The sequence below is a fragment of the Haemaphysalis longicornis genome, unplaced genomic scaffold (genome assembly GCF_048455015.1).
Source record: "Haemaphysalis longicornis isolate Haplotype H1 unplaced genomic scaffold, Haemaphysalis longicornis Haplotype H1 scaffold_1, whole genome shotgun sequence".
NCBI lineage: Eukaryota > Metazoa > Arthropoda > Arachnida > Ixodida > Ixodidae > Haemaphysalis > Haemaphysalis longicornis.
The window spans coordinates 430,342,146-430,358,477 of NW_027526203.1; the positions used below are offsets into that span (position 1 = coordinate 430,342,146).

General features: G+C 43.2%; 1 protein-coding gene across 1 annotated transcript in view; it reads left to right on the top strand.

The window, feature by feature from the left end:
- Positions 1–4,312: 4,312 nt before the first annotated feature.
- The window catches only part of Psf3 (DNA replication complex GINS protein Psf3), a 71,442-nt gene continuing 59,422 nt past the window's right edge, over positions 4,313–16,332 (top strand). The window contains exons 1-2 of the mRNA XM_077687332.1: positions 4,313–4,545; positions 14,702–14,970. Coding sequence (XP_077543458.1) covers positions 4,425–4,545; positions 14,702–14,970 — 390 coding nt within the window. The 5' untranslated portion in view covers positions 4,313–4,424. The remainder of the gene's footprint in view (positions 4,546–14,701; positions 14,971–16,332) is intronic.

Below are 16,332 nucleotides of genomic sequence, written 5' to 3' on the forward strand. Positions count from 1 at the left end.
CTCACATCCCATGCACACTCCAAACATTCTTATCATTTTAAAATGTTTCCAACAAGTTCTGCTCGTGTCAAAAAGACACGAACCATTCAAATAGTTTCCAAAAACTCGTGGCAAAGGTCGTTGACCCATGTGCTTGTCTTGCTGTACAACAACGCCAATGCAAGAGAGGCCTAGCCTTCAAGGTTAAGCTATTTCAGTTTTACACACTCGGTAATAATCCCAGTCTAGTGCCTCAATCCTAGACTAAATGAGCATGATGCGATAAGTGGTGTATGTCGCATATTATTGGTGGCCAGGGCACGTATTTCCGAATGCCTCGTTGCACAGCGCCCCACGTGTTGTGTCTTCGCGCCATACAGAACGTTTATAGTCTGCGCCGCGAACCTAAAGTGACTTAAAACATACCAAATCGCCATTTATAACAAAAACAACATGAGGAAGTGAGTTCTTCTGCATAAAAAAAAAAATTGAGTTTAGAAAAAAATATTTGCAATAAAAAAATTAAAGTAGACTCACTGAGGCTCAATCCCAGGCCGTCAGTGCAAGTACCCACAACCCTACCTTGAGGCCACAGCGCCCGAACGGAACACTCGTTTTTAGCAGCAGCTTCTGAATAGCACGCGCAGTGACATCGCACATCACGTGAGGCGCTGTGCCGCGAAGCGTTTGGAAACACGCGGCCAGGGAAGAGCTACATCTTCACGTAATATTTAGTAGTCCAGAACTACAAAATGCTTTAAGAGCATCGGTGTCAACAGTGGGGTGCAAGGTGGGCGCTCCCCCACCCCCTTTCCCTCCCCCAAGCCACACCAGCACTTGCCCCCACCCCCTACCCTCTCTCTCCACGATGCAACGGGTTTGCTGAGGACGCCCATGTTTAGGAGGTATAAAAGGCACCGAAGACAGTTTCAGCGAATTCACTGAACACATTCGGTATGAGTGATTTTACTTGCTTGCTTGCAGTTAACCAATGGTCAATGACAACAGCAACAAAACAGCGGTCAGGCGTGCCAGCTTGGTTTCTGCTGGAGCCATGACAATGCCTACGGACTGCAGTCTCGTCACCCCTTTGTTAATGCAAACAGATAACTTTATGTAAGCCACCCCGTCAACCACTCTGGCTGCTGCTCATGGTTCCTGATACTGATGACTAAACCAGAGCAACTTTTGGTATCTACTAAGAACTACAATTGACAAAAAGCTCGACAAAAAGCAGTGGTAGCACAGTGAAACCGTCTATTATGTCAATGAAAGAAAGAATCCCGCACTGCCCTTTTTCACTAAGTAAGGCCTGACATCAGCGGCATATGCAGCATTTTCTTTCAAGGAAGGCTGGAGACCCGCCCCCACCGCACACACACACATAGTACTAAAAGGAAACGGAAGAGCATGAGAAGGGCAAAAAACTGCAAAAGATCAATTAAGAATTAAAATGCAAAACTTTCAGGATGAAATGGCTGCACCCTGATAAGCTTTGGAATTTCTACAGTTTTTCTTTGTTTCCATGAGCACTGCACAATGGCAGATTGTCACGGTGAGTACAGACATCAGTGCTGCGTAAGCTTTGTGTATCGCTCGCTTCAGAAAAATCACCACTGGCAGCTATTATTTGTTGATAGGCTGGGTCAGTGGCCTTGTCTATTCCCCTCCATCGCTTCCCAGCTGCACATGCCACCATTTGACATTAAAAGGGAACCAAAGACAGGCAATAAATGAACGCAAGCAGCAAAGGTGCTCGCCCATCTTGTCATAGTATGGGTGGCTTTGAATAAAGCAAACCTGAACCAAACAGTTGTGTGTGCAACTACTGGGTCCGGGGAGCAGCCAGTTAAATGCATATGTGGCATTCCTCAAGTCTGCCTAGTTTGACTTTCCCCGCAAATCACGTAAAATGCTAGTATTTATGGCCCTGGCACAATGTGCTTGCATCACGCTTCTACACGAAGTTACCATTAGCCCCACCTCCTACCTCACTGTTCTTGCGGCTTCCTTTGCTGAAATTCAACATCTTTTAGCTTTCTGAGTCGCAATTTTCACAAAAGCAACCAACATAAACATCAGAACAGTATTGATGTAAACTGTGAATGAGCTATTCTACGTAACAAGACCAACATCACGAATCAAACAATAAGTGCTTAGACTGATTAAACTTTTCTTTGCCGTCCTCAACCACGAAAGCTCGTGGTGGTACTCACTTCAGTACAGCCACATGGCATCTAGAGACATGATTAGCTTTGCTTTTCCGTGGCACAGAGAATAGAAAAGTCATCTCTACTGACTATTTCTTAAACCTTCATCGAGTTTCACAAGCATCAGGAGTGACTAAAATAAACATGTAGAAAATGTACAGTATTAAGTAAGCATGAACGTTCTTATATAGCCACTAATTGTGCTATACTACCAGAAACTATAAACCACGAAACAACGCAAGCAGAATATTGAAATCACGGCAGTATCTACCCACTGGACAGCTTTTATTTAAGCGATAATTACCCGCCCTTCATTCAAGCTGCAGGGCACTTAGGGCACCTTAATTCGAGTCTGATGCCAATTTTGAGAACGCAATTTTGTGCATTGCTTTAAACCTTCATTAAATGTGTTCCAAGGAACTTAAATGCCTAGTTTTCATTCAAAGGAAATTTGATACCCAGGAATTGCTTACCAGTGGTATAGCCCATTCAAAGTAAATAAATGCTGGTGTTAATCTATTTTATCTGCAATCACATCTTACAACCTTGTTTAGCTGGCTATTTGTGTTTTCTAGAGCTTGACGCGGCAATAAAGTTTTTCCGAGCCAACCTGTTCTGGTCAAGTATCACCAAAGCTCATAATCCAGACGTGCACAGTCGACCCAAGTTAATCCAATCTCGTCACCTAATTCGATGAAGTTTAGAGGACATGTTTCGGTAGAAGACTGTATTTTTACTTCGGTCAATTCAATTTTACGCTTAATTTAAACAAATTTTAACGGTTCACTACGTCGAATTACGTAGCAGTTCTACGCGCATACAAGTACGTCGCAGCTTTACGCGCCAACGCAGAGAAACAGATTTCTTCAAACGAGGTTCGTTGAGGCTATAGAGTATGAATACGCTCTAACAGACATTTGCACCCTTTTGTGCCTGCACTTGTATCCTAAAAACGGCCACATCGAAGTCGTGTTATCGTTGAAACTTAGAACGACATCTGTTTCAGTTTCCCTTCACTCACACTGAACGTTACGGGTAATCGATGTCGCTGGATTGCTCACAAACAGTAGGTGCAAGTAAGCACTAAGGCTACATGTAATCAACTCTGGGCTCGTGGCTTCGAGACTCACTAACGCCGGGCTCGTAGGTTTGTAGCTGCGAGTAATGTGTGCGAGCACAGGACGGTAGGCATTCCAGCCTCTACACTTGATCGAAACGGCCAGGCTAGGCTCACATATCCGGCAAAATGTGCAAGGGAAGCAATGGAAGGCAAGGATTTGGGTCTACATATCGTCCACATCGCAAAGAACCAAGGGTAAGCCCACTTGTGAAGGAAAGGGATACTTCGCCTTTCCTGGCAAAGCATCCCCTTGCTGTCTATGGTGGCAACCGCGGAATGAGTCGCTTATCAGAATAGCCCGTGTAAAAAGTGGGAGCAACAAATTGCTACTCACCCAAACGCAGAGCGGCTCTTGGAACATGAAGTACACGATCTCCAGGAGTCGTCGTATGCAGTGATGTTCCAACAGAAACTGTTCAAGCGTAAGCTGGTGGTTGCTCACAAAAGTAAGGTTCCCCACCGTCATGGTGGTATCAATATCCGTCGTGAAATCGAAGTTGAACGTCGCGTTGATTTTCCATTCCAGCTGCGAGGTGACTTGAACAGCATAATAAACAGATCCTGATAGCAGCAAGACGCTGATGACGGTGTACGCTTGCAAGCTTGGCAGGGGCAAACGATCCAACAGTACCGCCGGCATGCTTGGCTCCAGGCTGCGTTCGTAGCTTCAGAGATCACCAAATATCGAGAAACGTCGGCATTTCTGTCTCGAAGAAAGGAACGACGACCACTTTCTAACCTGACATCATTTTTTCTGCACCAGACATCGAACGTTCCGCGAGAAGGTAAACCAGAAGACACTACGCTAGGAAAAGTAGAGCGCGTCTGATCACGGGCCCGGGGCGATCAGATGAAGAAGAGTCGGCTAGTTTTGGACTAAAGCTGAGCGTAATTTCCTTCAACGGAATACGCGACTGCGCTCACAACTTACACAGAACTTCCTGTCCAACGTGTCGCAAGACGGGAACTCGTAGCATTGCGCGCATGGATCCGCCGAACTATTTCCTGAAGCGGCTCTAGAATGAGCCACGGAAAGAGCGTGCTACTACTCTCCTCCCCGGCTACCTCCTACGCCCTCTACTCTCGACGCGGTGAATTCTGGCGGCAAGCTGAAAATGTCGTCCGCCTCTGGGAGGCCAAGTGTTCCGCAATGCGAAGATTACTTTTCTCTTGATGACATATTAACTACTGACGAGCGTGTGCCATGCAAAGTGGAGATACTTATACCAAAACTAGGTATGTACTGGAAGTCATAATATGCGTCAGGGTGCAGTCAGACATCATGGGCGTTGATGCGCCAACGTGTGCAAGTATCAATGATGAGCGTGTGTGGTCAGCCAAACTCTTGCTATCAAAACTTTATACTTTATTCACGTGTAAAAATGGTTTAAGAAGTTCAAATTCGGATCCTTTATTCGCCGCAGCTCGGTGCTTGCTTATCGAAGCGATGTTCGGCATGCTCAGATATTCTGCATCAAAAATGCGCGGGCTTGTGCCCCGCGGACGAAAACACGGATAGGCGCCCGTTTTGTGTCCCTTCTAATGTGTTTCGATGAGCGCTTTCATCACATCCTTCGTTAATAACCACTAGCCGAACAAGTTTTACATCGCTCGTTCAGTTGCAGCCTGTGCCGCTCGCAAGCGTGTTGCGGTGCCCTACAAAAAAAAAGTTAATTATCGGGGGTGCCTTTTGAAATGGAAAACTTGGCACACTCGGAGCTTCATTTGGGGCTCCACAAACGCGCAAGTATGTTAATGATACCTTTAAAGTGTTAAATACCGACAAGGGGTGAATTCCAGGACAAATATATTTGCTGTCCGGAAAGCTTTCAGGCGCTCTCTAAAAAACTAGAGAAAAACGCAAGTAACATCGACCATATGTTCTACTTGCCATTTCGCCACGTCACACGTGGTGTGACGTTTGGAAGATGACAGTTCGAGGGCAATCCAAAACGGGGACAATTCGAAAATTCGTATATCAACCCTTTCGTTCATATTTTAAGACATATTGCAATATGCTAAGATTTAGGGACTAAATAAAAAAAGAGGAAGAAAAGCTTCAGTTAATATCCTGGTCCAATCCCTCTGCGAGTATGTATGGGCCACTGAACAATAAGGAAAGTTAACTGCTTGGTCGGGTTCACTCAAAAAATAAATTTCCGAGAAGTACAGGGAGGATACAAATAAATAGAAACAGCGGAGTGCACAGCCTTCAATACGTAGTGGAGGGCTCCGGACTAATTTTGACTACCTGGGGATCTTTAAAGAAGCCATGAAGACAAAATACAAGTTGGGTTTATTAGAAAGACTGCTTAGTCCCGATAACAATGATACCAATATCATCACAATCTTCGAACAAATAACGGAGATATTAAAGAAAACGTGTGAAGCAGTCGCGACCCCCTAGCCAATTTCCCGCAACTTTTCTATGACGTCACAGAACCTTGTTTGTGCGATTGGCGGCCGCCTAACTGACCTGTCGCGACGACACAGGACTGGACGTCTGTAATGGGGCCTCTGGTGCCATTTGACCGCATCACTTGAATGCTAACGTGCAGTTAACGCACAGAAAATTGTTTTATTGTTGACCCGTATGACGTCATTCTTGCTCATAACACGTCACTGTGGCGCAAAAGTTTTTAAATACTTCTTGCTTTTTTTCATTAAAAAAACATCTTTTGTGGCTGTAATGGAGCTGAGTGAGATACTGAATCCTAGTTCTTTCAAATTAAACAAAGTTGTATTTTCTCTTCATGGCTCCTTTAACGTGCTCCGAAATCTCGTACACTTGGGCGTTTTTGCTTTTCGCCTCCATCAGAAAAGCGGCCGCCACAGCCGGGAATCGAACCCGCCACCTCGTGCCCAGCAGCGCAACGCCTTAGCCACTGAGCCACCGCGGCGGGTCCAACTGCGAAATCAAATGCCTCCTCAACGAAGTGCCACTTCATATTTATTTGATTGCGCTGTCACACCACCGTGCTGCCAGGCATAGATCGGTCTGAGCAAGCGTCGCGTCAAACTTGTTCTTTTTATTTACGGAAGCTCCATTTGTATTTGAGGGAGGAAAAAAGAACTAACTGTATCCTTGCGCTCAAACTTCACATTCCACTTTTGAATAAACGTGTATCAGCGTGGTGGCATGCATGTGCGGCTCTTATTGATAACGACGATGCAATCCTGTCTAGTGCCCCGAGCAAAATGCTCATTGTAAGATGCAAAAGGTTTGGCCCGCAACTTGTTTTTTGCTTAGCTACACAGTGTTGATGTGCGAAACTAAAGGATTACCCGCCGCTGGGGGCTCTCTGGCTGAAGCACTGTGCTGCCGAGCACGAGGATGCGGGTTCGATTCCTGTCAGCGGCGGCCGCTTTTCTGGTGGAGGCGAAAAGCAAGAATGCCCGTGTGTAGGAGATTTCGGCGTACGTTAACGATCCCCAGGTGGTCAAAACTAATCCGGAGCCCTGCACTACGGCGCGCCTCATCGCCTGCGTTGCGTCGGCGCATTAAACCCTGCAGTCAATCAATCAAGCTACTGAAGGACTGTATAGTGTCAGCTCACTGAGCAGATATCCAATATAATGGCAGGCCGTATTCTTAAATGTGTGGAAGACCAGTGCATGCACGGAGCTTTCGAGCCTGGCAGCCCGATTATGCCACATGTGTCGTAGGCTTTTCGCTTCGTATATCTATATGTCCCCCCTGTACGTATCCACCCAGCCTGAGGATGTAGGGTAGCTCAGCCACACCCTCTTAAGTGCAGTCATGCATGTTGCGCTCACTTGTGCAAGTAGAATGGTTATTAGGACCAACTCAATTTTTTAAGTGTCGTTTTAGTTTATCTTCCTAAATGAATTTTTTTATTTGGTGTCGACGAATTGCAACTTCTAGTACGTTCGCCCGAGCACACCTGCTTGTTGCAACTTTTATGATGATTCCAGTTGCCGTCTTTTGTCTGCTGACATTAATACCGTCACAATATGTTTTTACTGTTGTGGTTTGAAGATGTCTGGTGGGCTGGAAATCTACTGAAGCTGAATTCCAAGTTTAATGAGTCTATGTGATTGAAGGAGCGGACCACACCTCACCACAGGATTGTATAGTGGTTAGAGTTTACTCAGAGTAGATTTATTTATTTACCCATTTGTACACGCTGCAGCAAGAAAATTTTCGTATACACTGCATAATTGCCTGCATAAAACCGAGTTTTCTTAGGCCGGTGAGGACATTTCTTGAGTCGAAAATAAAAAAATAATAATAAATTCGAGGTGGGCAGCCTTCTAAGTTCAGAAAGGTGTGTTTTAAATTTAATGTGGTTATTAAACAAATAACAATGTGTAATTATTAAATTATGCATTGGTAATTACCAAAATACCAATGTGAGGTATTTTGGTAATCTGAATACCTAAAAGGAAAACAAAGTGTCTAGAGCTGATTCTGCCTGAAGCATGAGGAGCCTTGAATGTAACCGTTACAGTAAAGAATGACTGTAAAAGGACAGGAACTGTGTGCGTCACAAACGGTAGATAGATGTCCAACTAGCAAGTTGCGGGTAATTTATACACAAATGTTTAGAATGAGAAACCAGGAGATTTACCAACAGGGAAAGCCTGGACTTATCAGGGAATTTTGAGTTCCTGACTAAATCGGGAAAATTTTGGGGAATTGTAACTTTTTTCAGTCTTGCTTAGAGTAAATGAAAATTCATTCATTCACTCATTTTAAATAAAAGACCATGCAAGCTACACTAAGAGGGAATGAGCTGCGACCTTCCCTGTTCTTTGATCTTGCACTAATTTTAGCATTGAGAAGTACCATACGTGCTTGCGTGGTGAATGTTTCTTATATCAAAAAATTTATGGAAACTATGTGTGCATTGTTCTCTTATTTATTGTTTATTATTATTTCTGTATTATTTTATATTGCTTATTTTTGTTTTTCCACCACGGTGTCGTCCTTGTGCCTAGCCTTTCACCAGCTGTGGCTGCGTTTCAAGCTCCATTTGGCTATTGCTGATGAAGGAAATTGAGAAGATGCTTCAGCTATATCCTGAATATGAACACGATTGCAAAAACAAAATAAATCCAGTTCCCAAACTTAATAGTTGAATGTATTATGGATGTGCTTGGCTTAGCGATCAGTTAATGTTCTGTCAGTCACTGAGTTGATCATTTGGGTAATGCTGTGGTGAAGCCCACTTACAAAGTGCCTTAGAGCATGAATTACGCCTGAAGGTGTTATAAACTTAACCAAATTGTTTCCCTTGCAAATAACTAATGTGACTTACAAATGGCTGAATTGAAGCTTCCATTTTTGCTTGGCAGAATTTAGCAGGCAATCTTGTTAGATGAGCGTTAGGACGAGGCCACTGAAACTGGCAATGTGAACCTGTGGTGCGATGCTTGCAAGCTGCCTCTGCTCATTCTAGTTGGCGTCAGGATCCACTACTTTTGCATTACGCAGCATCACAGTCGGACAGTGTCACCGGCGGTAGATGTGTTGACGCAGCTAAACGAGACGTCGATCACGATATGAATAATGAAATCCCTTCCAGCTATGGCATTTCCTTGCAAGGAATTCCATAAGCCCCCTCGCACGTGTCGAGCCAGCATACTCAAGGCAGTCTATTTAACTGCACAACCATACTGGGGTTGAAGACATTGCTGCTACATAGTTTTCCAACTGGATATAATTCTTCAATTGCAAAAATTGGTAGCTGCTGTAGCTAATGTCGTTCCATTGTCTCAATTTCTTATTTATTACTTAGCTGCAATTTAGTTTTTCTGTGAAAGTCAAAGGTGTCGCAGTGCACAGGTATTTTATTGTGCTCCTTGAGTGTGGTAACACAAGTTTGCTGTTGTTTGTTTCCTTTGACGGTAGTTGTGAGTTAATGGGGCAAGGCCGACCAAGGGCAAGATGCGCCAAAAAATGCTGATCGGCTTTCAAGCTAGTGGTGAATGTATTATTATGATGGGAACATCTGTAATGCCGACACTGAATTTTTAGACTTCAGGCAATGTAGCAGTCTCATAAAAAAATCCTTTTAGTTTTCTTTCATCCCTAAAACAGTGTCTGTTACGTAGGCTTGCACACCTTTAGCTCTCCAAATGTGCATTACAGGGCCGTACCCAGAAATTTTTTTCGGGGGGGTCATGAATTTTGGGAAGGGGGTAGTTTTGCTGAAAGCAACAGTAAGTATTGTTTACGTGCTGCCTGGAAAAGATTTCGGGAGGGGTTCGAACCCCCAAACTCTCCCTCTGGGTACGGCCCTGGTGCATTATGCCTATTTTCAGTAAAACAGGTCAACAAAATGTCCATAACATTTTTTGTGGTAAATCCCAAACAACTTCACTAAACAATTTTCTGAAAAAAAGAGGAAAAAGGGAAAAAAAGAAGGTTTTGTTTAAAGCCACTAATGGTCATTGACACTTTCAGTGCAAATGACGTACCCACATATTTTCGCATTTCCATCCAGCCATGTCACTGATATACCTGTTTGTTTCCCACTCTCCATTCAAAACTGCTTGAATGGAGAAAAAAAATTTACACAATGGGTGTGTCACTACTGGAAAAACCTGCCACTGAAAAGACAAAAAGTAATTTTCTAATGAGCCCAGCAGTGCATGTACTGGCCATCAACCCCAATAACAAGCCTGTTGCTATTGTCTGCAGGATGAAGGCATCTCCAATATACTTACAGCTGCTTTTATCTTGTGACATCTAAATCCATTGTGTTTGCCCCAGAATTTTCTTATCTGCTCTTTCCACCATGCGTTCTGTCTGCCCCTGCGTCGCGCCTCGTCCTCCTGTCCTGGTAGCGATTCTCTTATCCCACCAGTCCACCTCTTGTCGGTCCTCTGCATCACATGTGTGGCCAAACTCCACTTCTCTTATCCATTCAAACTGGGATACCTTCCACATGAGCTGCTTCCCTCACCCGTGATGCTCTTATTTAATCCCCAAGCACGACACCTATTAATTTTCTTTCCATGACTCTTCGGGCTTAGCATGGTTTTCTTTTAATGTGTGTACGCTGGTTTGTGCATGTGTTTATACTAGCAGAACATACATGCTTTGCCTGCAGTGGCCATTTTTCTGGTAGAGTTGAAATGTGAAAGCACTGGTGTGTTGAGATTTTGGCACATGTGAAAGATCTGAGGTGGTCTAAATTAATTTGCAGCTTTCCAACATGGTGTGCCGCATAGCCCAGGCACATCTTCGGTGTGCGAAACCCCCAAAATTTGAACGCATACACTTGGCTGTTGCTTAGCTCTAAATTCTCAATTGTTATTGACAAGGAAAATATGAAAGGTGTTTTTTTTTTTCAACATTAATTTTTTTAATCTTTGGTGCATGTTCACAAATGAAAGGGCTTTAGAATACTCCATACACATGAATGCTATAGCTCTGAGCACCACTTTACCATGATGATAAATATATGTGATCCAGGTGCATTGTTTCCTGCTGCTGACAAAGTTTTTGTTAATTTTTTTTTAGGTTTACAAGAGTAGTCTTCTTCATGTCTAGTAGAGCAGTAGTCAAGAGTAGTCTAGTAGAGTAGTCTGTCAGAACTTGTTCTTTTTTTTTTTTTTTTTCATTTACAAATGTACTGTTCACTTGGACAGATTCATTTCCTCCACAATTTCTTACTGTTTTCTGATTCAGTTCAGCAGCGTTCTTATTTTTGAACCATTCACATGGAGTACCATGTTAAACTATTTGAGCAGTGGTGTAATCACAGGGAGCCTGAAATTATCTCGGAGAACGTTACTTTTGATTGGCTGCTTCGAAGTAACCAGCAGACAAAGGATAAAAGATGGCAAGATGAGAAACAGGTTGTGCATGAACTAGCAACTCCATTCATTTTATCTTCAATATATGCCAGTCATATATAGAACAATAATAGCAGATATTAAATGTGGCACAAGATTCATCTGAATCTTGCACCACATTATATCTGGGCTGGCTGGTAGCGAACCAACAACCAGCCCAAACTTTAGCTCGTTGGGGGAAAGGGGGGGGGGGAAGCAGAAAGCAAGGGGAAAAAAATACTGTCTCGGTCGTTTGGCGATTCTTAAATTGCTAAGACATTCACGGGCGTGGTTGGGTGGCTGCCAGTGCTGGATAGGCATGTGCTGTGGTGAGCAGATGTTCAGTTACTTCTTTGTGGGTGAGCTCCACATTGCCCTTCGTACTCGGCTATAACAGTCCCTCTGCCTCAGAGGCAGTTGCAGACTTTTTGAATAGATTATTTAAAAGTCCCCGCTACAGCATTAAGCAGGGTGTCGGAACGAAATTCCGGTTTCTGTTTCGTTCCATATAAAGTTCTGTTCCGGCTCAGCTCCAGGAAGAAAAAATAATGGTTCGTAACAGTTCATAACAGTTCGTGTTTGTGTGCAAGAAAATGTTGCGCAAGATTTATGATAGTTTGTTAAGGACCATCGAGAATTATGAAATTATGTTCAACAACATTAAGTGGGGTTTATTAATATTTTGTAAGAAGGTCCATTTAATAGCTCAACTGTGCACAAAAAAATCTGAGGGCACCTAATCACTCCTTGTCATATACTTCTTGATGGCACAGCTGTACATCACGTCCCAAGTTTCCACCCTGGTCCCCAGAAACTACATTCCGACAGTCCTCAACCTGGCAGCCAGGTTTGATTGAGGTGCTGTCATAGATGAAAAATCTTCCGGTGCTATTTGTTTTGGGGCACCCCATTGGGGTGAAGTGAACAATTAGGTGCGAACACTCCAAGCCTCCAGAAAACCAGCGTGCTGCACGCATACGCTCAATTCTTAAGTATGCCACCTTTAGTTCAAAATCCTGCTGTGCACTTTGTTACTAGCTTGTATAATTGTGGTATCGTTAAAAGTTTAAAATGCTCTGTCTCATGGGACACTCTAAAACTCCGGCACACCATTTCCCTGTGTTTAACCTTAACAAAGATTGTATGAGAGGAGGTAGTAGCAATGAATCAAGAGCAGTACTTTCAGGCCCCCACATATACATCTAGACAAAGGGATGACAGCAACAAAAGTGGCGAATATTCATGGCGCACATCCACATTCCCAGTCTCTTCTTCTAAAAAGTATTAAGATAGGAAATCCCTACTCGACACTGTCCTTTCCGCCCTTTATGAAATGTTTTCCGCTGCGCCCTGGCAGCACTTGCGTACAAGCACCACTGGGCTTGTAGCTGTTTCCATTAAGTGTGCTGCTGTAATCTGCTGTTTTTGTTGCTAATCACGTACGCTGCTGTAATCATGCCGAATATTGTAATTTTTCTTCTTTATTACATTGTCATGTTTCAGAATATTCATGTTTATTCATGTATAACAAACCCCCTACAGCAATGCCGTAGGGAGAATGTAGGTGTGTTAATAAATGAATAAATAATGCCGCAACGCCTACATAGCAGCAGTATGGAAGCAAGCAGTGAGCCTGCCAAAGGAGAGATGGTTCCAGTGATACAAAGAGCGATTTTATGCCAAGAAACCGATGGCAACCTCACACCTGACTGCATGGAAGTTTAAATGAATCCTGAAATATCTCAACTTTCCACTCAAACCAAAATTGAAACGAATTTTTGTTCAGTTTTGCTCTTGAATGAAATAATAAATGACGTTCCGTTTTCGTTTCGACCAAAAATATCTTCTTTTTTTTAATTTTTTTTTCGTTTCCGGTTTTTGTTCGGTTCTGACACCCTAATAGCCAGGCGTAGTTCTTTGTAGAAAATAATTGTTGCATAGTGCATTAAAATTGCCACCCTCTGGTAACAGCTCTCAATCAGCTTTTTCCTCAAATTTAGTCTGCTATTTAACATTTTAGTTAAATTTAGTTTATTTTAGTTAAATTTAGTTTATTTAACATTTACGTTAATGATATTGCAAACCTTCAATTGAATGCCCAACTCCTTCAGTACGGAGATGACACGGCACTAATCTTGTCGCGGGAATCTTGCAATGAGGCTATAGAGCTACTTCAAAATGATGTAACCAAAGTAGTAAGATGGCTGGATACAAATCAAATATTTTTAAACAAGAACAAAACCACGTTAATTTGCTTTAGAAACCCGCATAAGACAATAATACGTAATGGATCTATTGTGTTGCATTCTGATTATTGTAAAGACTGTTCATGCGTACCGCTACAGCTTTCATCCACAGTGAAATACCTGGGTCTTCATTTTGACGAGCACATGTGCTGGGTGCTTCACGTTGAATACATTATCAAACGCCTCAGAACCGTGTCCGCCCAGTTATATAAACTAAAATTTAGTTCCGCTCTCAACCTGCGCCGGCTGGTTTTTAAGGCCCTAGGGCAGTCTATTCTGAGATATGGAATGTCAGTCTATCGTTCCTGCACACAAACCAGAATACACAGAATCGAAAAGTTATTGGATCGAATATCTAGTAACATATTATATGGTACTGACCTTGAAACATTGAACAAAGGGGTAAAAACGTACATTGCCGGCGTGGATTCTTTTGTGGATCTGTATAATCAAGTAGTACTTCTGCGAAACTTCTTTTGTACTCGATATAAAAAAGTAGTAAAAAAGCCTAAGGTGCTACGCAAAGCAGACCGTTACGAATTGCCTAGAATATATACCAACTATGGCAAACGGTGGCGAGAATACTACGTTCCTTTTTATTTCAATCAGTTGCCCGAGGACATAGAAAGGCTATGCTCAATTAATAGGGCGAAATCTCAAATTAAACATTGGTTAAATTATGTAAAGTAATTGAGTGTCGTTGACGGTGTCTTAGCTGGTAGAAGCAGTGTGATCTATTTCGAACAGCTCCTTCTGTCCATTCAGTAGTTTTATTTGTTTCATTAGTTTTTGCTGCCTCATTCGTTTATATTCTGTAAATCTTATCAACATGTGTGTGAACTTCAAAAATTGGAGATTTTGTGAACTTTCATGAGTGCGAATGTGCATCTTGTTATAGTTATGTGTATATGGTGTTTTCGTTTTTGTTTTGTTTTTGGCAAAAGAGTTGCCTCTTGTATTGTTACCCCTGAGCGAGCATCCTGAGTCTGCCGTGACCCGCCCACAAGCGACTTGCACTTCTGCGGGCACGAAATGTACAGTGAAATTTATTGTGAAATAAAGTTCTATGTATGTAGGTATGTATGTATGTATATCTAATAGTTGATTATGACTGGGTCTGGAATAAATGAGTCAGTTACATTTGCAGTGTAGATTGGCAAAACAAAATTGAACTTTCAGTGTGTCATATCCTGATGTTTGCAATCAGTTCAGCATAGACTGTGTTAACTAAAGCTGTGTATTATGACCAGTGTTCCAAAGATAGTTTACAATGGAGCTTAGCAGCCCATGGCAATGCACGCTTAAGGTCTGGCAGTGATTGTTTTCGTTTTCTCCCCCAGGGTCCCTAGATTCCTCCTCAAAAGATGAGGACTTAAAGGCAGGAACGAAGATTGACTTACCGTACTGGCTGGCGGCACCTCTGCTAAGTCGGCGCATTGTCTCTGCTAAAGTTCCCAAGGTCTACGGGGAAACGTACAGAGAAATTCTCAGTGCGGATGCTGTTGCTGTGGACCTCTACAGACTTCAGGCACAGTACTACAAGTTTGGGCTGCTAATTCAGAGGCTTCCGGTGACAGACCTGGATTACGTCAGCAGCAGCCTTATTGAGGTAAATCTTTATACTCATCACAGGAGCTGGTAAAGTGACTGCTGATTTCGTATCACTGTGGTAAATCTCTCTTACGCTACTTGGCTTTGCAGGTAATTAGTTTTTATTAGTTTGGCATTTGGGCTGTCCTAGATAGCTAAACTGCTGTTAGTTTCATGTTTACATACCTATCACAGTTTATATCGTGCAGTAGGCTTCAGGAGACCAACTGTGCCCGAGCAGGTCTCTCCCCCAAATAGATGCAGGTTTGTTCTTCCATGTGTGGGCCATGTGCTGAACAACACTAAAATACGGCAAGCTGGCCCAGGACCGTAATGCGGGGGGGTTCTAACCCCCCCCCCAAATATTTTCTGGCTTCAACATTTTCGGTGATCCGAAAATATATACGGTGAGGGCTCCTGTTGTTGAACAACTGCCTCTCCAGTGATTGTAGCGTGTGCCTACCCCTTCATGTTTGTTAACTCCACGTTCAGACCATGTGTGGTTTGCCCTCCGGGTCAGTTCACCTGTGCATGCGCCCAGCACGTCTGTCGGCCTCTGCGCACTCGCAGTGGTGCCGGTTGGCTACCAAGTACTCTACTGGGACTGGATCTCTGCTCTGCCATAACTCTCTATTGTATAGATGTGCAGCAGTGCTTGATTCATATGCAAAAATAAGCCAATATAAATTTTCAACGTGGCCACCGTTGTGGCTGCAACCCCACCCCCTCTTGAAAAGAATTTCTAGGTACGGAACTGGTTTGGACTAAACTGCTATCACATTTCAATAGAGCTTTCGGTTAACAGATGTGTCTTAGCCCCTTAAGGTACCTCTGTCACTGCATGTGTGATAGGGCACTTCAGATTTGATTTTAGCCAGGCATGCACGGTTTTTACCTTTTTCGGCTCAACAAACCCAAAATAAATGCTTGGCTCGCTGACATCACACCCCTCAGTGCGAACTCACGTGGTGCGCTGTTTTTTTTTTTTTCTTTTTTCATGTAATGTATAGCCAACTAGTCCAAACTCAAGCCTTAGTCACCCTCATTATTGCTCTGATCACTGGAATACATTTTCAGATAACTATTATGGATGTGAGCGTCACCATAAATACGTCTCCGTTCCTCCTGCCCACTGCCCTTATTCTGTACGCTGCATTACGGAATATTATAACAGATTATGCGATTACAAACTGAAAGGGTGATTGAACACGTGAAGCACGAGATGGAACTCTTTTGGGAAGGCACTCTTTAATTTGGTGACAGCACTGTTCTCCCTCAGGAACCAGCAGCAGTAGCAGCACAGTAGGGAGTTATACTAGTGAGTTAGTCTATGAAGTGCCTCTCTGAAAACAAAGCAGCGCTGAAAGAGACAAAACAGAAG